The 24,718-nt window shown below is 42.4% G+C and overlaps 1 protein-coding gene across 2 annotated transcripts in view; it reads left to right on the forward strand.

Moving 5' to 3' along the window:
• The window catches only part of LOC309415197 (transcription factor RFX3-like), a gene marked incomplete at its 5' end in the record, with an annotated part of 125,445 nt that overhangs the window by 85,333 nt on the left and 15,394 nt on the right, over positions 1 to 24,718 (forward strand). For both annotated transcript variants that reach the window (XM_082012646.1, XM_082012647.1), the window contains 8 exons: positions 1,048 to 1,229; positions 2,001 to 2,120; positions 12,144 to 12,265; positions 13,559 to 13,671; positions 14,493 to 14,608; positions 15,107 to 15,261; positions 23,988 to 24,085; positions 24,407 to 24,556. In XM_082012646.1, coding sequence (XP_081868772.1) covers positions 1,048 to 1,229; positions 2,001 to 2,120; positions 12,144 to 12,265; positions 13,559 to 13,671; positions 14,493 to 14,608; positions 15,107 to 15,261; positions 23,988 to 24,085; positions 24,407 to 24,556 — 1,056 coding nt within the window. The remainder of the gene's footprint in view (positions 1 to 1,047; positions 1,230 to 2,000; positions 2,121 to 12,143; positions 12,266 to 13,558; positions 13,672 to 14,492; positions 14,609 to 15,106; positions 15,262 to 23,987; positions 24,086 to 24,406; positions 24,557 to 24,718) is intronic.

Below are 24,718 nucleotides of genomic sequence, written 5' to 3' on the forward strand. Positions count from 1 at the left end.
TCTTAAACTAAAAGAGGGCAGATTTAGACTAGATATAAGGAAGAAATTTTTCACAGTGAGGATGGTGAAACACTGGCACAGGTTTTCCAGAGAGGCGGTAGCTGCCTCATCCCTTGAAACATTCAAGGTCAGGTTGGACGGTGCTCTGAGCAACCTGATCTAGTTGAAGATGTCCATGCTCATTGCAGGGGGACTGGACTAGATGACCTCAAAAGGTCCCTTCCAACCCAAAGATTCCATGCTTTTACGATTCTATGATCATGGCATATATACCATTGAAAGAGATTTTGTCGTGGTTTAGCCCCAGCCAGCAACTAAGCACCACGCAGCCGCTCGCTCACTCCCCCACGGTGGGACAGGGGAGAGAATCGGAAGAGTAACAGTGAAGAAAGTTGTGGTTTGAGATAAAGTCAGTTTAATAGGTAAAGCAAAAGCCGCGCACGCAAGCAAAGCAAAACAAGAAATTAATTTGCTACTCCCCATGGGCAGGCAGGTGTTCAGCCATCTCCAGGGAAGGAGGGCTCCATCACGTGTAATGGTTTCTTGGGAAGACAGACGCCATCACTCCAAACGTCCCTCCACTCCTTCCTTCTTCTTTGTCCCAGCTTTATGTACTGAGCATGACGTCATATGGTATGGAATATCTCTTTGGCCAGCCTGGGTCAGCTGTCCCAGCTGTGTCCCCTCCCAACTTCCCGTGCACCCCCAGCCTTCTCACTGGCAGGCCAGCACGAGAAGCTGGACTGTCCTTTACTGCTTACCAACAACTCAAAACATCAGCACGTTATCAACATTTTCTTATCTCAAATCCAAAACATAGTCTCATGCTAGCTTCTGTGAAGAAAATTAACTCTATATTGCCCCTATCCTGGCTGAAAGCAGGACAGATTTAAAGAGATTATATTTGATTGAAGAACAAAGTCTCTGTATTAAACAGGCCTTAAATGTGGTCTAAACAATATCAGTGGTCTGTGTTGTACAATTAAGGGTTTTTTTAGTAGAGTAATACTGAATTTACATATGTTCACTCTTTCATTTTTGATATAGCTCCAATGGCTTTTAGACAACTATGAAACCGCAGAAGGTGTGAGTCTCCCCAGAAGTACCCTTTACAACCATTACTTACGTCATTGTCAGGAGCACAAGTTAGATCCAGTCAATGCTGCCTCCTTTGGAAAACTCATACGGTCAATCTTCATGGGATTACGGACCAGAAGACTGGGAACCAGGTTTGTGTTAATGAAATCTTAAAGTATAATAGAAAGTATCAACAATAATTGTGAACATGAAGCTTGTATGTTAAAAACAAGCAAGCAAACAAATAAAAAATATTGAAAACCTTACTGTTAAGGGAGTTGCCAAATCTAGTGGACTTAAGGACCCAGGGGACTCCTGGTCTGCTATAGTCAGATTCTGTGTACTCTTAAGACCCAGATATCGTCCATCTCAGTCCAATGGATGCAGCTACTGCTGTTCCCATTTGCAGGTCCAGCTAGTAGTGAGATTGAACACGTGTTCCAAAGATGCAGATAACACATATGACACTAACACAGCTAACCACACAAGCTAACACAGAGCAATGCCTTTACCAGCACCCACATAGGCACCAATAGCACTCACATAAACATGAACACAGATAGCCCAGTTCTGTTCTTCCTCTCCAGCTGATCAGGACTGAAGTTGACTAGTGAAACATACACAGACACTCACAAACATATCCCATTTATAGAATCGTTTTATTCACCATGACTGCATAAGTCATTTATTTGGTTTTTACTTTCCTTATTCTATTTAAATGAAGTCCAACAGTAAAGTGCTGGAAAATATAGTTTAAGTAAGTGAACTGATTTCCAGTAGCTGGTGGAGTTATACCAGTTTTATACTAGTGTGACAGGAAAGTCAAGCCTAACTTTTATGTACTGTTTTCCAGTCAAGGCAAATTGTGAAGTGAGTGTGATGTAGATGCATAAAACTAATGCTATTTTTGTTCTTTCATAAAGGGGGAACTCCAAATACCATTATTATGGAATTCGTGTCAAACCAGATTCTCCCCTTAATCGGCTACAAGAGGACATGCAATATATGGCTATGAGACAGCAACCCATGCAGCAGAAACAGAGGTATGGTGTTAATGAAACTACTTTTTCATATTTCTAGTTCTTGGAGACTTACTTGTCCTCATTTATGTGGCAAAGTTGAACCTCTAGTGGAAATTGTTTAACTTCTCTTGTGAAAAATAAAGGTTTGTCAGATCTGCAGTTGATATCACTGGAGTCTGATATCAGTAGACATGAGACAGCACATACCTAAACACTCATAAATTTTAAAAAAGTGATAATAAAAATAAAATATGATGCAATTCTGAACAGATACTTCTTGGTGGTCTTGGGTTATTTTCCCACAAGCTGAAAAAAAAGTAATAGGAGCTTTGAATTTCAAATTCTGTTGTTCATTTTCATTACTTTAAGCAGCACGCATGTAAAATGATAGAAGAGCTTGTGATTAGGTGCATCTTTATGTTGATTTCCTCCTCCTGGCAAGAACTGATGTATCAAAACCCTGGACTGGAGGAGAGAAGACTTGGGGCCCTTCTGAGCTCTGCTTGGAATAATCCCATGGGATACAGTCCTACAGGGCAAAGTGGTCCAGGAGAGCTGGTCGATTTTTCAAGGATCTCCTCATCGAAGCTAAAGAATGGTCCATCCCAACATGCAGGAAGTCAAGCAAAGGTGGCACGAGGCCTGCATGGATGTACAAGGAACTCCTGACAAAGCTCAAACATAAAAAGAAAGTATATAAGAGGTGGAAGCAGGGTCAGGGAACCCAGGAGGAATATAGAGAGACTGTCTGAGTGTGCAGGGATGATGTTAGGAAAGCCAAAGCCCACCTATGAAGGACAAGAAGATGATTGGGAGTTGTCAGCATGGATTTATGAAGGGGAAATCATGCTTGACCAACCCAATAGCCTTCTACAATGAGGTGACTGGCTCAGTGGATGAGGGGAGAGCAATGCATATTGTTTATATTGACTTTAGCAAGGCTTTCCACACTGTCTTCCTGTCAGGGAGCAGCAGGGGCTGGCTTCTCCCTAAGGGATGGGGAGTTGGGAGTCGAGTGCCATGATACGCACAGCAGGGGCCTCACCAGCCTGGGCCCAGTCCCGCAGTATCCAAGTGAGACGAGCAATGCAGACCTGGAGATGGTAGTCATATTCAACCAAGAGTCCAGATCATCGGACAAATTTGCGGTGATGAGGCAGGTCCAAGGTCAAGCCAGGAAGTCAGTCCACAAATCAGAGTCAGGTCTGGTGAGGATAACCAGGGTCAGACACAGTGCGCTGATCATTGGGCAGGTCCCTAGTGCCAAGGCAGGTCCAAGGTAAAGCCAGAAAGCCAATTCATGGGTTGGGGTACATCCATACCAGCCACAGGCAGCATCCTACAACATAGGGATATTATCAATGTGTATAAATACCTGATGGGAGGGAATAAAAGACTGAGCCAGACTCTTCTCAGCAGTGCCCAGCGACAGGACAATGGGAAATGGGCACAAATTGAAAACCAGGAAATGTCATTTGGTTGGAAGGCTCCTCTGGGAGATTGTCTAGTCCAACCACCTCAGCTCAAATCAGTATCAGCTGGAGCAGGTTGTCCAAGACCGTGTACAATTGGGTTTTGAATATCTCTAAAGATGGAGACTCCACAACCTTCCTAGGCAAACTGTTTCAGTGATGAACCACATCTAGAGCAAAATAAAAAAAGCAGCATTTTCTTATGTTTAAGCGGGATTTCCTGTATTCCAATTTGTGCCCATTGCCTTTTGTCCTTTCTCTGGATACTAATGAAAATAGTGTGGATCTGCTTTACTTATTCCATCAAAACAGCCATAGAATCATAGAATCATAAAATGTTTTGAGTTGTTGGTAAGTAGTCAAGTTGGGAGGGGACACAGCTGGGACAGTTGACCCAGGCTGGCCAAAGAGATATTCCATACCATATGACGTCATGCTCAGTACATAAAGCTGGGACAAAGAAGAAGGAAGGAGTGGAGGGACGTTTGGAGTGATGGCGTCTGTCTTCCCAAGAAACCGTTACACGTGATGGAGCCCTGCTTCCCTGGAGATGGCTGAACACCTGCCTGCCCATGGGGAGTAGCAAATTAATTTCTTGTTTTGCTTTGCTTGCGTGCGCGGCTTTTGCTTTACCTATTAAACTGACTTTATCTCAAACCACAACTTTCTTCACTGTTACTCTTCCGATTCTCTCCCCTGTCCCACCGTGGGGGAGTGAGCGAGCGGCTGCGTGGTGCTTAGTTGCTGGCTGGGGCTAAACCACGACAAAATCTCTTTCAATGGTATATATGCCATGATCACAGAATCGTAAAAGCATGGAATCTTTGGGTTGGAAGGGACCTTTTGAGGTCATCTAGTCCAGTCCCCCTGCAATGAGCATGGACATCTTCAACTAGATCAGGTTGCTCAGAGCACCGTCCAACCTGACCTTGAATGTTTCAAGGGATGAGGCAGCTACCGCCTCTCTGGAAAACCTGTGCCAGTGTTTCACCATCCTCACTGTGAAAAATTTCTTCCTTATATCTAGTCTAAATCTGCCCTCTTTTAGTTTAAGACCATTACCCCTTGTCCTATCGCTACAGGCCCTGCTAAAATGTCTGTTCCCACCTTTCTTATAAGCCCCTTGAAGTACTGGAAGGCTGCAAGAAGGTCTCCCTGGAGCCTTCTCTTCTCCAGGCTGAACAACTCCAACTCTCTCAGCCTGTCCTCATATCAGAGGTTCTCCATCCCTCTGATCATTTTGGTGGCCCTCCTCTGTACCCTCTCCAGCAGGTCCATGTCTTTCCTGTGCTGAGGGCTCCAGAGCTGGACACAGCACTGCAGGGGTGGGTCTCACCAGAGTGGAGTAGAGGGGCAGAACCACCTCCCTTGACCTGCTGGCCACGCTTCTTTGGATGCAGCCCAGGATATGGTTGGCCTTCTGAGCTGCAAGCGCGCATTGCTGGCTCATGTCCAGCTTTTCATCCACCAATACCCCTAAGTCCTTCTCAGCAGGGCTGCTCTCGGTTCCTTCATCCCCCCGCCATATTGATACTGGGGGTTGCCCTGACCCAGGTGCAGGACCCTGCATTGGTCTTGTTGAACCTCATGAGGTTCACACGTGCCCATTCCTCAAGCCTATCCAGGTCTCTCTGGATGGCATCCCGTCCCTCAGGCATGTCAACTGTACCACTCAGCTTGGTGTTGTCTGCGAACTTGCTGAGGGTGCACTCGATCCCCCTGTCTATGTCACTGTTGAAGATATTAAACAGTACTCGTCCCAATACGGACCCCCGAGGGACACCACTCATCACCCATCTCCATCTGGACATTGAGCCATTGAGCAGTACCCTCTGGGTGCAACCAACAAACCAATTCCTCATCCACCCAAGAGTCCACCCATCAAATCCATATCTCTCTAATTTAGACAGAAGGATGTTGTGGGGGACCATGTCAAAGGCCTTACAGAATTGCAAATAGACAACATCCGTAGTTCTTGCCTTGTCCACTGATGTGGTCACTCCATCACAGAAGGCCACTAGCTTGGTCAGGCAGGACCTGCCCTTGGTGAAGCCATGCTGGCTGTCTCAAATCCCCTCCCTGTACTCCATGTGCCTTCGGAGGATCTCTTGGAATAGTATCTATATAAAGTAGTTTTTTCCTCATAAAAGAGATGCTCCAGTCCCCTAATCATCTTCATTGCCCTTTGCTGGACTGTCTTCAGTATGTCCATGTCTCTCTTGTACTGGGCAGCCCAGAACTGGACACAGTACACCAGGTGTGGCCTCAACAGTGCTAAGTAGATGGGAAGGATCATGTCTCACCACCTGTTGCCAAGGATTTGCTAATGCAGTCAAGGATACCATTTGCCTTCTTTGCAGCAAGGGCACACTGCTGGCTCATGTTCAACTTGCTGTCCGTGAGAACCCCCAGGTCCTTTTCTGGAAGCAGCACAACCCTCTGGAGTATCAGCCACTCCTCCCAGTTTTGGTGCTGTCTGCAAAGTTGCTGACGGTATACTCTGCGCCGTCATCCAGATCATTAATCCAGATATTTCATCAGCTTCTCCTCTCATCTAGGAGGCTAGTCATTTCATTGTAGAAATGTATCAAGATGGTGAATCCATGCTGAAGTGCTATAAGCTCTTCAGAAGGGATAGGCATGGAAGGAGAGGCGGTGGGGTGGCTCTGTATGTTAGGGAGTGTTTTGATTGTATAGAACTCAACGATTGTGATGACCAAGTCGAGTGCTTATGGGTAAGGATGAGGGGAGAAGCAAACAAGGCAGATCACCTACTGGGAGTCTGTTACAGACCACCCAACCAGGATGAAGAGGCAGACGAAGCATTCTACAAGTGTCTGGCAGAAGTCTCGCAATCACTAGCCCTTGTTCTCAGGGGGGACTTCAATTTACTGGACATGTGCTAGAAATAGAACACAGCAGAGAGGAAACAGTCTAGGAGGTTCCTGGAGTATGTGGAAGGTAACTTCCTGACACAGTTGGTAAGTGGGTCTACCAGGGGAGGTGCCCCACTTGACCTGCTGTTTACAAACAGAGAAGGACTGGTGGGAGATGAGGTGGACAGAGGCCATCTTGGGCTTAGCAACCACGAAATGATAGCATTGTCAATACTTAGTGAAGGAAGGAAGGGTGTCAGCAGAACTGCTACCACGGACTTCCGGAGGGCAGACTTCAGCCTGTTCAGGCCACTGGTTGAGAGAGTCCCTTGGGAGACAGTCCTGAAGGGCAAAAGGGTCCAGGAAGGCTGGACAGTCTTCAAGAAGGAAGTCTTAAAGGCACAGGAGCAGGCAGTCCCCATGTGCCTTAAGACGAGCTGGTGGGGAAGGCGACCGGCCTGGCTGAACAGGGAGATTTTGCTGGGACTCAAGAAATAAAGAGAGTTTATCACCTTTGGAGGAAGGGGCAGGCAACTCACAAAGAGTACAAGGATCTCGTTAGGTCATGCACAGAGAAAATTAGAAAGTCAAAAGCCCAGCTTAAACTCAATCTGGCCACGGTCATAAGGGATAACAAAAACTGTTTTTAGAAATATATTAACAGCAAAAAGAAAGCCAAGGAGAATCTCCATCCCTTATTGGATGGGGGGGGAACATGGTCACCAAGGATGAGGTAAAGGCTGAGGTACTTAATGCCTTCTTTGCCTCAGTCTTTAATAGCCAGACTAAGTATCCTCAAGGTATTCAGCCCGCTGAGTTGGAAGACAGGGATGGAGAGCAGAAGAAACCCCCTATAATCCAAGAGGAAGAAGTTAGTGACCTGCTTGCTATGCCACCTGGACACCCACAAGTCTATGAGGCCTGATGGGATCTACCCAAGAGTACCAAGGGACCTGGTGGAGGAGCTTGCCAAGCCACTGTCCATGATTTATCAGCCGTCCTGGTTAACAGGGGAGGTCCCAGACGACTGGAGGCTTGCCAGTGTGACGCCCATCTACAAGAAAGGCCGGAAGGAGGATCCTGGGAACTACAGGCCTGTCAGCCTGACCTCAGTACCAGGGAAGATTATGGAGTGGTCCATCCTGAGGGCACTCACAGGGCATGTGCAGGACAGTCAAGGGATCAGGCCCAGCCAGCACAGGTTCATGAAAGGCAGGTCGTGCTTGACCAACCTGATTTCCTTCTATGACCAGGTGACCCGCCTAGTGGATGAGGGAAAGGCTGTGGATGTTGCCTACCTGGACTTTAGTAAAGCCTTTGACAGCGTCTCCCACAGCATTCTCCTGGAGAAACTGGCGGCTCGTGGCTTAAGCAGGTGTCCTCTTCACTGGGTAAAGAACTGGCTGGATGGGTGAGCCCAGGGAGTTGTGGTGAACGGAGATAAATCTGGTTGGTGGCCAGTTACAAGCGGTGTTCCCCAGGGCTCAGTCTTGGGGCCGGTCTTGTTCAATATCTTTATCGATGACCTGGATGAGGGGATCGAGTGCTCCCTCAGTAAGTTTGCAGATGACACCAAGTTGGGTGGGAGTGTTGATCTGCTGGAGGGTAGAAAGGCTTTGCAGAGGGATCTGGACAGGCTGGATCGATGGGCAGAGGTCAACTGTATGAGATTTAATAAGGCCAAGTGTCGGGTCCTGCACTTGGGTCACAACAACCCCATGCAACACTGCAGGCTTGGGGAGGAGTGGCTGGAAAGCTGCCCGGCGGAAAAGGACCTGGGGGTGCTGGTTGACAGCTGGCTGAACATGAGCCAGCAGTGTGCCCAGGTGGCCAAGAAGGCCAACAGCTTCCTGGCCTGTATCAGAAATAGTGTGGCCAGCAGGAGCAGGGAAGTGATCATGCCCCTGTACTTGGCGCTGGTGAGCTTGGGGTCTGGAGAACAAGTCTTATGAGGAGCGTCTGAGGGAACTGGGGTTGTTCAGTCTGGAGAAGAGGAGGCTGAGGGGAGACCTTATCGCTCTCTACAGCTACCTGAAAGGAGGCTGTAGTGGGGTGGGTGTTGGCCTCTTCTCCCAAGTAACTAGTGATAGGACAAGAGGAAATGGCCTCAAGTTGCACCAGGGGAGGTTTTGACTGAATATTAGGAAGAATTTCTTTACTGAGTGGTCAAAGATTGGAACAGGCTGCCCAGGGAGGTGGTGGAGTCACCATCACTGGAAGTGTTCAAAAAACATGTAGACGTGGCACTTCGGGACATGGTTTAGTGGTCATGGTGGTGTTGAGTTAACAGTTGGACTTGATGATCTTAAAGGTCATTTCCAACCTTAATGATTCTGTGATTCTGTGATTCTTTGAATACTCCCAATCACCTTCTTTTCCTTCGTGTTTTTGGAAACACTTCCCAGGATTAGCTGCTCCATTGACTTCTCAGGACTAAGGTGAGGCTGACCAGCCTGTAGTTCCCTGAAATTATCTATCAGTTCTGGGTCAAACACAGGTGTGATGTTTAATAGTAAATGGATCTCACAAAAAAAGATTATTAGCAGTAAAATAAGGTAATATTGAAACCAAATATTGTGGTGAATAAAAATGAAAGAATAAACCCTGATACATTTTTAGAGCTTCGTTTGGTTTTTGTTTCTAAAGCCCTTAGAGGTTTTTTTTCAGCAGGCCGGAACAGTAGAAGTCTTTCTTTTTGATGAAAACAGTGACTACCAATAAATTATGTAAGTGCATGTATTGGATTTTTGAGATAATACAAAATATTGAGACTCAGCAAATATTTGAGTATTGTTAGCATGGCAACTACAAGGAAGCAAGAAAATTTGCAGAAAAACTTAGTTTTTTTCTTTGTCTTGTGACTTAGACTTGACTTCTTTTTTAATAGTTTCTACTTTTTTCTTGCTGATTTGCTTACTTTTGTGTCCATTTAATACCAAACAGGAAATTTGTCATGGACTCCTTCATATTTCTGCTTTATCTTACTAATGACTGCTGAATGTTTGCTGTTTACAAATTTTAGTCAAAATTTCTTAAGCTTTTCTAAGGAGTGTGTGCGAAGTTTCCGTTTAATTACAGTGTGTAACATTAGATTATGGGAATCAATGAAGTTCTACTGTAAATTATCTTTATAATGAGAAAAACACATCATTTTGCACTGTTTTTGAATTAAATAATTTCATGTTCCTATTTCAGTGGACTAGTTCTGTTGGATTTCCATAGCTTTTCAAAACTTTAGAATGTTTGTTGTTAGATAAAGACTCTCCAAACTTTTATTGTGCTTACATTTTGCTATATAAAATTAAAGTTCTATTCTTCTTTAGTAAAGCTAAGCATCTTTTGAAAGCTGTTATATTTATAAAAGTTTGTTGGGTTTTTTTTCAGTGCCTCTTCTCTTATCAGTTAATTAAAAAAATAATTGGAAAAATCAGAGTTGAAATAGGAAAAACGGTCAGATAATTTTAGAAAAGCTAAATTCTTCCATTCGGTAGTTTTGTAAATCAGCTGTAGTAACATTTTCTCCTGTCTCTAATTAAAAACGCAAAGAGTAACCTCGGTATAAACAGAGGATTTTGCCAGGAATTCTGGAAGTCTCTCATTGCCTGAACTGCAAAAATGTCACCCTCTACTGTCCATAAAAGACAGGAAATCTAAAATTGTTAACAGCTCTGCCTAAGTTTCATTTGAAACACCTGAAAAAGAATCTTTTCTTTTCTTTGTTCCTCGGTTGCATTTTGCAATTTTCTAATGCTCTTGAAACTGTTTGACTCCTATAATGTCACCCGTAATAATGCCAAAATTAAGATTGTAACTCAACATTTTTTACATAAAGCACATTGGGGCACGTGGTAGGATAATCCTGACTTCTAGCACCAGTGGATTACGTTGTCTTAAAAGTTAAAGTTCTTCCTAAACCCTAGAAACTCAAAGGACTTACTTTTATGCATTCAAAGCACTTTGGATTCTACTCCAAGAGCTGAAAAGTTTGTGAAAGAATACATTTTGTAGAAACTAGTGGAACTATGTGAACATACTGATTTTGATTTGCAAATATTTATAGAAATTGATCTTCTGCCAGGTATTTTTAATGGTAAAGTATAATGAGAATGAAGTTAAAAATTCTTACAAAATGAGGGTTTTGGATTGCAAATAGATCTATCAAGTGATGAGAAGTTTATCCATAAGTTCAATGCTACCGTGATACTAGAGATTAAACTTTAGTCTTCTTAAAGTTGATTACAGTTGTGCTGATGATTTCAGCAGGCCTGGGATTTTATCCCAGACCTTTATAATAACCAAACTTCATATAAAAGTCCTAGAGATTAACATGATGACAGTAGTTTTTGTTTCCAAATATTAACATTCCTAAAGTTATAATACTTTATGTTAATTGGGACAAGAGGCCTTCTCTGGAAAAGTATACTTCTTGTATATCCCATGTCCTACGTTACTGTATAGTTAAATATATGTCTGGAATGACCAGAATCTTGGATGCTTGCTTCTTACGGGAGCTTTCTCATAAACTAAAATCCAAGTAGTTACATAGGGCATTCCTATTATCTATTTAATAAGATCAAAAAGAGAAAATGCTCACAGCTGACTCAACTGCTTCTTAAGAGGAACATTTTCAGAGTGGAATTTGTTGACATTTCTAAAGTTAATACAAAGCTTTACAATCTGCACAGTGCAATTTCAGACTTGAGTGACAGTTCACATGCATTGCATTCTGCACCAAGGTTTCTCTAGTTTTCTTCTGGCTACAAGGCTATTTCAGAAGGACAAAGCTTCCAAGTTCTTATCACTAAGAGCTGGGGCAGAATTAATTTTCACTTGTGTTGGAGATGGCAGGCAGAATCTTCAGCCTGTCAGTGTGATGGTCTTAACATCTGACCATCCAAACCAGGATTCCTATTTGTATTTTTGTCCTTTTTATCCTTTATAAAAAGCTTTTGTGACTTGACTGATGAGTTTAGAATAGAATAGAATAGGAGTAGAATAGAATAGTTCAGTTGGAAGGGACCTACAACGATCATCTAGTCCAAATGTCTGACCACTTCAGGGCTGACCAAAAGTTAAAGCGTATTATTAAGGGCATTGTCCAAACGCCTCTTAAACATTGACAGGCATGGGGCATCGGCCACCTCTCTAGGAAGCCTGTTCCAGTGTTTGACCACCCTCTCAGTAAAGAAATGCTTCTTAATATCAAGTCTGAACCTCCCCTGGTTCAGCTACTTAGTTTAAGTCTAAGTAGCCTTCTCAGACCTTCTGAGCTCATGAGAAGCTTGTTACATTTTAAGATTATTTAAATTCCTTTGTCTCCAAACAGATGCATGGCCCTTCTTAAGGTGATTAAACCTTATTTTTGAGCTACTTGTTTCCAGGAAGGCAAGTCCTTTGGAAAAGGAAAGATGTGTTTCTGTTTAGTGTAAATGAGCTTTAGGTCTTAGTGGTAGTTTTTAAACTAAATTCCACAAGAAATTGGTAGTTGTGCTGTGATATCAGCTTTATGAATTTTATAATGCATTGCCAATGTTCTACCTTTCCTTACTACAATTATTCTGATGTTACTTTTTTCTTGTGTATGAACTAGCAAAACTGTATATTGAGACTGAGAAATCAGGCAGAACAGAGTGTGATTATTGCACGCACTTACAAAAAAGTGAACATAAATAATTTTGTATTTGATAATTTTGTAGGTACAAGCCTGTGCAGAAAGTGGATGGAGTTGCAGATGGTTTCACAGGAAGTGGTCAACAGACAGGCGCATCTGCTGAACAAACTATAATTGCCCAAAGTCAACATCATCAACAGTTTTTAGGTATGAAAAGATGTGTTATACTGTTGTATAAATAAAATAAACCCCATTACCACCATGAACATCGAGTCATACAAATACAATAATTATTTTAGTTATGTTGTTCTGTTTAAAACTCTCAGTGATAACAGAACAAAAAGACACTCATAGAAGCTATATGTTCTATACTGTAATATTTCTGCAATATTTAATATGCATCATGCAGATATAAAAGGAAAAATGTGGAAAATCTTCTTGCATGGTAGATTTAAAATATATTGCAATGCAATTGCAATGAAGCATTTTATACAAAAATGCATACTGAAAAGCTCTAATGCCCTAAAAGCTCATTAATTTCCACTGGCTTCCTGGCTTCCAAATTTTTTGAATACACACATAAATTTGGATTATATTTTTGCACTGCAGTTGTGTTGACCATTGACAAGAAGGTGTATTGATTTTGTGTTGAAACATCATAAATGGAAAGAGCCAAACAGTTAAAACCAGAAAGCCAAAGTTTATGTTTTAAAATGTGCATTTTGTGCATTCATTGATGTAGCTAAGCATATCGATTTCTCAGTTGTGGAAGCAAATGGTAATTCAGTAATTTGCTAATATAAAAAAGCTTATTAAATGTGTTATTGCAATAATTGTACACTTAGTTTTGAGTTCATATATTGGGATTTTGAAGCACCACATCCTTTGGCCTAACCTTACTGTTACTGAAATCATTGGGAACCTTGAGCTATAGTTCGCATGTTTTTGAATTTTCCCTTCCACTGTCCCCCCAGTTGACAGTGCATTTTCCCCCCCATACCAGTGTATCTCTTGGAAACATTTATGAGAAATAGTAAAAGCACATGTTGACTACAGTTGAAAGTCCTGTAAATTTCAAATAAATATATGCTGCTGAGTCTCCTAAACCCTAACATGCATGACAATGCAGTTGATCAAAACAAAAACTATTATATTATATTAATCTCTTATGTACTGACATGAGTATTCTGCTTCATCCTGTCATATTCTGAAAATGTCTTAGCTTTTTTTATATACAGGTACAATATGTATGTGAAATTATTTTTTTCTGCTATCTGTCAAGAATAATTTAACATCACCTTTTGCTTAAAAAAATAGCTAGCTGGTTTGTTCACAATTTTATTGCAACTTTATAATATGTTAAATATGAAAGACATTCCTCTTTGGGCATTATGACCTTCTAGACTTTATTTCTGTACATCATCCTTAAATGTTTTCTAATTGAACTGTAGTTGGCACCATTCACAATAGCTTTCTTCTGTTATGTTGTCATGGAAACAGATGCATCTCGAGTACTTCCAGAGTTTGGAGAAGTTGAAATATCTTCTCTGACAGATGGTACTACCCTTGAGGACATAAAATCACTGCAAAGTCTTTACCGAGAGCACTGTGAGGTAAGAGAAAAGAGGCATTTCACACAAATCATTCTTTGAAAATTCATGTCTTCTAGTGAGAATCAGTACAATAGGATGACTGGCACAAAACACATTACAGCCAGCTTACTTGTATCTGATGTGCTCCTCAAATATTTTGCTTATTCCTTCAGAAAGGACATTTGCAAAAAGACTTCTCTGGAATTTCTCTCTTTACAGGGAAAGAAAATAACATGTAATAGAACAGTGATACTGGAATGTAATCATGTGTAGATTTTGAGAATTTTAGATAAATTGAACTTTAGATAATATATTTACAGAGTTTTGCTTTTGTTTATAGGAGTTGAAATCAGATTAAATTATTATTTCTAATTTTTATGTTAAAAACAAACTCACTTTTTTCTTCAAGTTTTAAAGCAGCAGGTTCTTTAAGAACTTAAGGTCACATTTCATATTGAATAAAGTTTTAAAATTATTGTTGAAGGTGCTTTAAAACATATAACGAAGTAACAAAATTCATTAAAAAGCAGGTTTCCTTTGCATTTGTAATAGTGTTAAAAGTTCTGTTTAGGTGAATTCACCTGATATATGTGCTTAGGCTCTTTTCTGGAGGCTTCCTTGTATTTACACTTGGCCTGATCTGAATCTCTGTCCACACCAGTATGGACAGTTTGAAAATTTGTTGCTAAGAAGTTATTAAAAAGGATATTACATGTTTGTTTATAAACATACATTTTACTATTTTTTCTGCAAAATGACCAGGGGGGAGCTATACCCCTGGGAGGAGTTGGGGCAGGAGGGAGTGTGAGGTAGAAGACTATCTGCACTTTTATATTTTTTAGGCAATAGTGGATGTTGTTGTGAATCTTCAGTTTAGTCTGATAGAAAAATTGTGGCAAACTTTCTGGCGCTATTCTCCCTCTGCTCCAGCTGACGACACAGCTATTATTGAACTGAGGTCAGTAAATGTCTCTTTTTGTTTACTGTTCACCATCATAATATAACAGCAGGAGTCAAATCAAAGAAAGTCTTAGTTTTACATATAGGCTAAGAACCTTTTCTGATATCAGTAGTTTTTCAGGTTAAATTTGTGTTGTCTGCTATTTGACATATAGGCTGTTGGCATATGTCAAACTGCAGCCTTGAAATTACTGTATACATCTTCTATTTTTTCCTTTGTTTGGATGACTAAAGTCAAAGTATCTTTTCACAATATACTGTCCGGTTTGTTTAAATTGCAAGGACCATTTTTAATATACCTCTGCATAATTTAAGGGCGGGAGCAGAACTTTGGAGGCCATTTTTCCCCAGTTTCATATGAAGAAGTTACAGAGTTTCAACTGGATGTAACAGAGACATTTATAAAGTGTTTCTTAAATAATCAATTACAAAGCCCATTGTACTTTTCTTATCTGTATGTAAATGCATTTTCATTTGCTACATTTATTCACACCAGCAATCTGAGTGAAATAGAAAGTCGACTTCCAAAAGGAAAACTGATTACCCTGTGCAAAAATGAGTCTATTCTGAAATGGATGGGTAATTGTGACCATGTGATGTACCAGTCTTTGGTGGAGATTCTCATTCCTGATGTCCTTAGACCTATTCCTAGTAAGTTAAACACAGGTAACATCTTGCAAGACTCCATTTTGCTTCGTTTTGATTTGTTTTGTTTTGTTTTATGTAGTGGGTTTTTTTGTGCCTCACATGAAACTTTGGGGAATCATTTGGAAGGATGTAAACATAGTGTGTGTCATCTTTCCTTAATTCTGTTGAGTAGGAAGGCGTACTGGAGTTGATGTAAGCATTGTATTTAAAGAGAGTGGATGTTTCATTGCATCTAGGAAAGTCTCTAGAAGTTTTAAGAATATATTTCCCTATGGAACATGCTTTTGGCACTACAAATTCTAAGTTTTTATTAATTTTAAGATAAAAATGGTTTCCTTTATATACCAGCTCTAGTCTACCTGACAGCTGTGAATGCACTATGGCCCTGAGCCCGAGTCCATTAATGTCAGACAGTTTTTCCTCTGACTTCAGTAGGCTTTAGTTTAAAAAAGCAAAATGCATATGCTTTTGTCGTGGTTTAAACCCAGCCGGCAACTAAGCACCGTGCAGCCGCTCGCTCAACTCCCCCACGGTGGGACGGGGGAGAGAATCGGAAGAGCATGACGTTATATAGTATGGAATATCCCTTTGGTCAATTTGGGTTAGCTGTCCCGGCTGTGTCCCCTCCCAGCTTCCCATGCACCCCTAGACTTCTTGCTGGCAGGCCAGCACGAGAAGCTGGACTGTCCTTGACTACTTAGCAACAACTCAAAACATCAGCACGTTATCAACATTTTCTCATCCCAAATCCAAAACATAGCCTCACGCTAGCTTCTGTGAAGAAAATTAACTGTAGCCCATCTGGAAAAAGGACAGCTTTGTCATTTCATTTTTGGATAATTAAACATTTATGTATTATCAGTGGCTGCTAAAACCGTATCAGTTTTGATACCTACTAAACCAACATAACACTGTCAAACAATTTAAGTCTTGTTTATTATTCCAGTCTACTATACCTTCTGTTCTGTTTCCAGTATGAAGGACTCATCAACTGATTCTAGTATTATGGCCAACTGACCATTATCAGGAACAGAGATTTCTTTTCAAAGTTTATTTTACTGTATCCATCATTGCTCAAGCATGGTATTTTTTTTATGTCTGCTTTTGATAGTAAAATATTTTAAACTGGTTTCCAGGAAGGATAAATTCCTTCCGAAAACATTTATTGCATGTTTTGTATGTTGTGTTAAATATTAAAAAGAAATTATAATTACATATATATATAAACTATATATAATATTAAAATAAATTAAAAAACAAACATTAGGAACCAACAGGGAAACCTCTGTGAAATGCCTCAAAGGAATTCAGCTGTGTTCCTCTAGAAAGGTGGCAAGGTTGATAGGCCCACTAAAGTGCTTCTATAGCAATGCATGCAGCATGGGTAACAAACGGAAAAGATGGAAGACATTGTGCACCTGGAAAGCTATGATTTAATCAATACAACTGAAACTCGGTGGGGCGAATCACATGACTGGAGTGCTGCAATCGATGGCTATAAACTGTGCAGAAAGCATGTCTGTAAAAAAATGGATTGACTGCACAGAGTTGTCTGAAAAACAGCTATGAACAGGTTGAGACCTTATGGGTAAAAGTAAGGGAAAAGCCAACAAAGGAAACCTTGTGGTTGGTGTTTACTACAGGCCACCTGATCAAGATGTCAATGAAGCACTCTTACTTCAACTACAGGAAGCATCACGCTCGCAAGCTCTCATCCTCCTGGGGACTTGAATCACACTGACACTGGCAATCTCTCTTCCCAGATCTCTCAAGACCCTGACCCTCAAGGCAGGGACTGGGGGAATGAAGTTCCTCTTATCATAGGAGAAGATCAGGTTCAAGACCACCAGAGGAACTGGGACCAGTACAAATCCATGTGACACAATGAGATGCATGCCAGGGTCCTGAGGGAATTGACTGATGTAGTTGCAAAGCCATTCTCCATGATATTTGACAAGTCATTGCAGGCAGGAGAAGTCCTTGGTGAATGGAAAAAGGGAAACGTTGCACTCATTTTTAAAAAGGGTAGCAAGGACGACCCTGGAAACTACCAGCCAGTCAGCCTCACCTCCATGACCAGGAAGATCATGGAGCAGATCCTCCTAGAAGATATGTTGAGGCACATGGATGACAGGGAGGTGATTAGAGACAGCCAGCATGGCTTCACCAAGGGCAAGTCCTGCCTGACCAACCTAGTGGCCTTCTATGATGGGGTGACCACATCAGTGGACAAGGGAAGAGCTACAGATGTCGTCTACCTGGACTTCTGTAAGGCCTTTGACATGATCCCCCACAACACCCTTCTCTCTAAATTGGAGAGAGATGGATTTGATGGGTGGACTATTCAGTGGATGAGGAATTGGGTGGATGGTCTCACCCAGAGGGTAGTGCTCAACGGCTCAATGCCCAGATGGAGATGGGTGATGAGTGGTGTCCCTCGGGGGTCTGTACTGGGACGAGTACTGTTTAATATCTTCATCAGTGACATAGACAGTGGGATCGAGTGCACCCTCAGCAAGTTTGCTGACGACACCAAGCTGAGTGGTGCGGTTGACACGCCTGAGGGACGGGATGCCATCCAGAGAGACCTGGACAGGCTTGAGGAATGGGCCCATGTGAACCTCATGAGGTTCAACAAGGCCAAGTGCAGGGTCCTGCACCTGGGTCAGGGCATGGACATGAGCCAGCAATGTTTTTTCACATTTTTTCACATTGTATTTCTCAATTTCAGCAATTACAAGTACTGGAAAGACTGCAAAATCTTGTGATTTGTGAGATTTGTGTAGGGGAGAGATTTTAGATGAGAACCCAAGCTTTTTGAATGCTTATCCAAAACTAAATGTTCTCCTCGTAACTTTTTTTGCTACATCATTTAATGTGTGTTTAGTAACACTTTACAAACTATGAAAAATAACTTAGGCCATTTATTTTGCACCAGATTGTTCTTAAGATTCTCTGGAAGAGGTTTTTGGCAATTTTGATGATAGCCAGATCAACTTGAAGAATGTTTGGAGCATGTAGGTGCTTAGGCTTTTGGTAATGGCTGGGTATATTAACCACTATTTACAGGACAGAGGACAACAATTTTCTTTAATTTAATGTATCATTTTCAGAGCTCATTAGAAATTTGTGATCACTCTATACATCACTGTCCTCTAATAATATAGTGTTTAGCTAGAAAGAGGGAATATTATTTCTTTACAATTTAGAATTTCTCTTTTTTCATAGCTAAAGACTTACTTTTTTTTTAAATCACAATGACACTGAGCGGCTTCTTTCCACACCTATTTTTTAAAACAGATCATCCTGTAATACAGTGGGGTGAAAAAGATCTTACGTTAGGTATTTTACATAGCATTTGTCCAGAAAAACAAATAATATTTTCCTTAAAGAACTGAATATGGTTGACACAATATTTATACTTTGACTTATACTTTGACTTTTTCTTATTCTGCGGGTAATAAATTAACATGAGTGACTGCTTAGTTAATTATTAAGTGCATACAAAAAATGCTTATGTAGAAGCATAAGTGGGTTAGATGACTGACAGTGCAAAAGAGCATTTGTTCTTTGCCTGGAAACCTCAAGGGAAAAAAAAAAAGAGACAAAAAAGTCTGTTCCATAGAGCTAATACAGAAGTTTTATAAACCCAAATTAAAGTTCAGATGAGCATCCACATTTGGGGACAGTTACATAAATTAGTTATCACTAGAAATTTGAAGAAAAGGATGCTGTGAAAAATAAAACATTTCTTTCTTTTTAAGCAAATTGCCTAACTTTGCTAGCGGAAGTTCTTTTAATTAAAGGATTCATCAATTACTCAAGTTGAAAAAGGGCATTTCTCATATTAGGTGACTGTCCTGGTTTCATCTGGGACAGAGTTAATTTTCTTCACAGAAGCTAGTGCGAGGCTATGTTTTGGATTTGGGATGAGAAAATGTTGATAATGTGCTGATGCTTTGGGTTGTTGCTAAGCGGTCAAGGACTGTCCGGCTTATGTTGGCCTGCTAGCAAGAAGGCTGGGGGTGCACGGGAAGCTGGGAGGGGACACAGCCAGGACAGATGACCCAGGCTGGCCAAAGAGATATTCCATACCATACGACATCATGCTCAGTATATAAAGCTGGGGCGAAGAAGGAGGAGGGAGAGGGGACGTTTGGAGTGATGGCGTCTGTCTTCCCAAGAAACCATTACGCGTGATGGAGCCCTGCTTCCCTGGAGATGGCTGAACACCTGCCTGCCCATGGGGACTAGTGAATGAATTCCTTGTTTTGCTCTGCTTGCGTGCGCGGCTTTTGCTTTACCTATTAAACCGTCTTTATCTCAAACCATGACTTTCCTCACTTTTACTCTTCCGATTCTCTCCCCTGTCCCACTGTGGGGGAGTGAGCGAGTGGCTGCGTGGTGCTTAGTTGCTGGCTGGGGTTAAACCACGACAGTGACTTCCATTAATTCTTACTCTACCAAACTTGGTGGTTTGCCTCATAAACAAAATCCAGTCTTTACTTGGACTGTTTCTTCTTAGATGTAGTAAAAAAAAAATATCACTTAAACATAATACGATTTCTCTTTTCTAGTTTTTTCTTCTTCATTACTGTAGCAGCATTCGTTCTCCACCACCAAGATTTCACAGCAGTAAGAGCAATCCTACCTTCTGTTAGTTAAACACATTCTTATATATTGTTTATTGATACTGTCTTTGAACACTGCACATTGCATTTTGTTCTTCAGAACTAAAATAAACAGCATGTTGGCAATGGTTCTTACCAGTGGTTTCCTTCTTGAGGAAACTGCAGTATTGCAATAATTGCCATTTCCTGCAGGGTTTTGCTCTTTAAAAGCAAAAACACTCAGGCAAAAATTGAAGGTGGAAAATTCATGACAGAAGTTTTCAGGAGATAGGAAACAATTGTTGCAATTACTGATGTACCTGTAGGAATGCCAAAAAGAATTTTCACTGCTGATCGTAAGTTTCTTGAAAGGGCCTTAGGTGAAGTGGTCAGTTCTGTTTGTTAAATCGGAAACTAAATAGTTGTTACATAATATAGAATCAAAGATTAATTCAGGCTGAAAGGGACCCCAGGAGGTCTCTAGTCCAACCTCCTGCTCAAAGCATGGTCAATGCTGAATTCAGACCAGTTTGCTCAGGGCTTTACCCAGTCGGGCCTTGAAAACATCTAAGGACAGAAACTACACAAACCTCTCTGGGCAACCAGTTGCACTGCTTAACTGTCCTCCTGGGTTGCTTGTGCCCTGCTTTGTTGTCCCTCTAGCAGATATTGGAGTGGTTCAAGTCTCTCATGAGAACCAGAGCCTGTGAACATGAGGCTTATGCCAGTTGCCTAAGGAAGACCTGTATGGGCTTTACAGAATCACAGAATCACAGAATCACAGAATCACTAGGTTGGAAGGGACCTTCAAGATCATCAAGTCCAACCATTAATCCAGCACCACCATGTTCCCTAAACCAACATTCCCACCCAACTTGGTGTCATCTGCAAACCTACGTGGCAAGGTTTCGGTAGAGGTGGGGGGGTGCAGGGATGGCTTCTATGAGAAGACATCAGAAGCTGTCCCCATGTCAGAAAGAGACAGTTTCAGCTGGCTCCAAGATGGACATACCGCTGGCCAAAGCCTGAGCCAGAGACATTGGTAGCACCTCTGTGATAACATATTTAAGAAAGGGGAAAAACTGCTGCACAACAGCAGCTGGGGAAGACAAGAGAGAATAATGTGAGAGAAACAACTCTGCAGACACCAAGATCAGTGAAGAAGGAAGGGGAGGAGGTGCTCCAGGTGCTGGAGCAGAGATTCCCCTGCAGCCTGTGGTGAAGACCATGGTGAGGCAGGCTGTCCCCCTGCAGCCCATGGAGGACCCCATATGAGAGCAGGTGGGTGTGCCCTGAAGGAAGCTGCAGCCCATGGAGAGTCCATGCTAGAGCAGGTTCCTGGCAGGAACAGTGGCCCTGTGGAGAGGAGCCCATACTGGAGCAGGTTTTCTGGCAGGACCTGTGACCCAGTGGGGAGATCCACACTGGAGCAGTCCGTTCTTGTAGGACTGCACCCCGTGGAAAGGACCCATGCTGGAGCAGTTCTTGAAGAACTGCAGCCCGTGGGAAGGACCCACATTGGATAAGGTCATGAAGGGCTGTCTCCTGTGGGTGGGACCCCACACTGGAGCAGGGGAAGAGCATGAGGAGGAGGAAGGAGAGGCAGAGACAAAGCCTTACAAACTGACCGCAACCCCGGTTCTCCATCCCCCTCCACTGCTCAGGGGGAGGAGGTAGAAGAGTTGGGAGTGAATTTGAGCCTGGGAAGAAGAGAGGGGTGGGGGGGAGGTGTTTTTAGATTTGTTCCTATTCCTCATTATCCTACTCTGTTTGATTGGCAATGAATTAAATTAATCTTCCCCAAGCCGAGTCTGTTTTGCCTGTGACAGTAATTGCTGAATGATCTCCCTGTCCTTATCTTGACCCACGAGCTTTTCATCGCATTTTTCTCCCCCGTTCTGTTGAGAAGGGGGAGTGATAGAGCGGCTTGGTGGGCACCTGGCAGCTTGCCAAGATCAACCCACCACAAAACTTCATCTACTTCTTCCTGATCAGGCAGTCCGTATCAGATACCCACAATATCACCCATGTTGGTATGTCATCTAACCCGGACCCTTAAGCTCTCAACTGGCTTATCATCCATCCCTAGGCAAAGCTCCATGCATTCCATATCATCCTCCTCTTTCATATAGAGCACCTTCTTGGCTTGTTTTCCCTAAAGATTCTGTATCCATCCATTGCAGCACTCCAGTTGTATGAGCCATCCCACAATATCTCTGTGATCCTTGAGATCATAGCCCTGCAAATGCTCACAGATGTCCAATTCCTCCTGTTTTTCCCCATGTTGCGTTGCATAAGTGTGCAGGCGCTTCAGAGAGGCACCCAGTCGTACCAATTTCCCCAAAAGTGCATGAAAGCTTTCCCATAATGCTGATCTCCTGACACTTCCTTAGTTATGTGCATATGCTTGAAGTGGTCCACTTTCAACCCGTTTTTGTTGATTATGAGGTCCCTCCTGTTTACCCCACATCCTTTGCTTGCCCATCCAGTCTATGACTTCCTCACTTGACTGTTGGTCATCCCTTCCCCATCATTCCTAGTGTAAAGCTCTCCTTACCAGGTTGGCCAGCCTGTTGGCAAAGCTGTTTGTGCCCCACTTGGTCATGTGGATCCTGTCTCTCCCTAGCAGTCCTCCATCCTCAAAGAAGATGCCATGGTCATAGTGGCACAAAGTCCAGTTGGAGGCCAGTAAATAACGGTGTACCCCGGGGGTCAATATTGGGTCCAATACCGTTCAGCGTCTTCATTAGTGATCTGGATGATGGGGTAGAGCATACCCTCAGCAAGTTGGCTGATGACACAAAACTGGGAAGAGTGGCTGATACATCACAGGATTGTGCTGCCATCCTAAGGGACTTCGACAAGATGGAGAAATGGGCTGAAAGGAACTTCATGCAGTTCAACAAGGGGAAGTGCCAAGTCCTGCCCCTGGGGAGGAACAACCCCAGGCACCGGTACATGCTGGGGGGGGCAGACAGCTGGAAAGCAGCTTTGCAGAAAAAGACCTGCAGGTCCTGGTGGACTCCAAGTTGAACATGAGCCAGCAGTGTGCCCTTGCCGCAAAGAGGGATAATGGTATCCTGGGCTGCATTAGGCAAAGTATTGCCAGCAGGTCCAGGTAGGTGATCCTTCGCCTTCATCCAGCACCAGTTGAGTACTGTGTACCTGGAGTCCTGTGTCCAGTTCTGGGCTCCCCAGTACAAGACAGACATGGACATACTGGAGAGAGTCCAATGAAGGGCCATGAAGATGATTAAGGGAGTGGAACATCTCTCCTATGAAGAAAGGCTGAAAGAGCTGGGATTGTTTAGGCTAGAGAAGAGAAGGCTTGGGGTGGGGGGATCTTATCAATGTATATAAATACCTGAAGGGAAGGTGCATCGAAGACGGAGCCAGGCTCTTTCCAGTGGTGCCTAGTGACAGAACAAGAGGCAATGGGCACAAACTGAAACACAGGAGGTTCCGTCTGAACACCAGGAAACACTTTTTCACTGTGAGGGTGACTGAGCACTGGAGCAGGATGCCCAGAGAGGTTGTGGAGTCTCATTCCTTGGAGATATTCAAAAGCCACCTGGACATGTTCCTGGGCAACTGTCTCTAGGTGGCCCTGCTTGAGCAGAGGCTTGGACAAGATGACCCCTAGAGGTCCCTTCCCACCTCAGCCATTCTGTGATTCTGTAAAAAATGAAAACCTGGCTACCAACACGAGCCACACACCCAATTGTTGACCTGCAGGATCCATCCAGAATCACAGAATCACAGAATCATTAATGTTGGAAAAGACCTCTAAGATCATCAAGTCCAACCATCAACCCATCAATCTCCTATTAGGTCCCCTCTAAACTTTCTCTTTTCCAGGCTGAACAAACCTAGTTCCCTCAGCCTCTCCTCATAAGGTATGTGCTCCAGCCCCCGGCCATGTCAGTGGCTCTCTACTGAACTTGCTCCAATTTATCAATATCCTTCTTGTATTGGGAGGGATCTGAACCTAGACTGAATAAGTTTCCGAGACAATAAATGCAGCAGATCTCAGTGTGGAATATTTAAATATTGAGGATGCAAAAGTTTTCAGGAGAGGCACCTTGCCATCTTTTCTATTTTATTTTTATTCTTTAATAGGTGCCTTGACCCAAGCCATTCGCAATTTTGCAAAAAGCCTTGAAGGTTGGCTTTCCAGTGCCATGAACAATATTCCACAGAGAATGATACAAACCAAGGTAAACAAAGTTTACTGACCTTTTCTTCACTTTATGCAATTGTACAGTAGATGTCTGTGTACAGACAGATCTAAAAGTAGCAGCATTTTAACTTTTATGCTAAATGTCATATTTAGGTTGAACTTCAAACATGAAACATGGGATGGGAAATGACTTTGTTTTGCAAAAAAAATTAATAGGAAAAACTGTATTTGTTCCATTATATGTGATTTGCCATATCTGAGGGCTCATAAATTAGTACAGCAATTTTAAAATTAAAATAGATTAAACAGAAGACCTGATGCTAATACAATATGTTAAGACAAATGGATTTCTTCATAGGTTGCCGCTGTAAGTGCCTTTGCCCAGACTTTAAGAAGATACACATCTCTTAATCACCTGGCTCAGGCAGCTCGGGCTGTGCTTCAGAACACTTCTCAGATCAACCAGATGCTCAGTGATCTCAACCGTGTTGATTTTGCCAATGTACAGGTACCTGTGACTTTAAAAAACAGACTTTTAAAAAAGTTGTTATTTCCCCCCAATTTTTTTATTTGTATTGTTAGTTCTTATTATTCCATCAAGAAAGCAAAGTGGGAACATTTTGCTGATTTTTATATATGCAGTGATTCAGTTGAAACTTTCCAGCTTACA

This window comes from Phaethon aethereus (genome assembly GCF_964289735.1).
Source record: "Phaethon aethereus genome assembly, chromosome: W".
In the NCBI taxonomy this organism is placed as follows: domain Eukaryota; kingdom Metazoa; phylum Chordata; class Aves; order Phaethontiformes; family Phaethontidae; genus Phaethon; species Phaethon aethereus.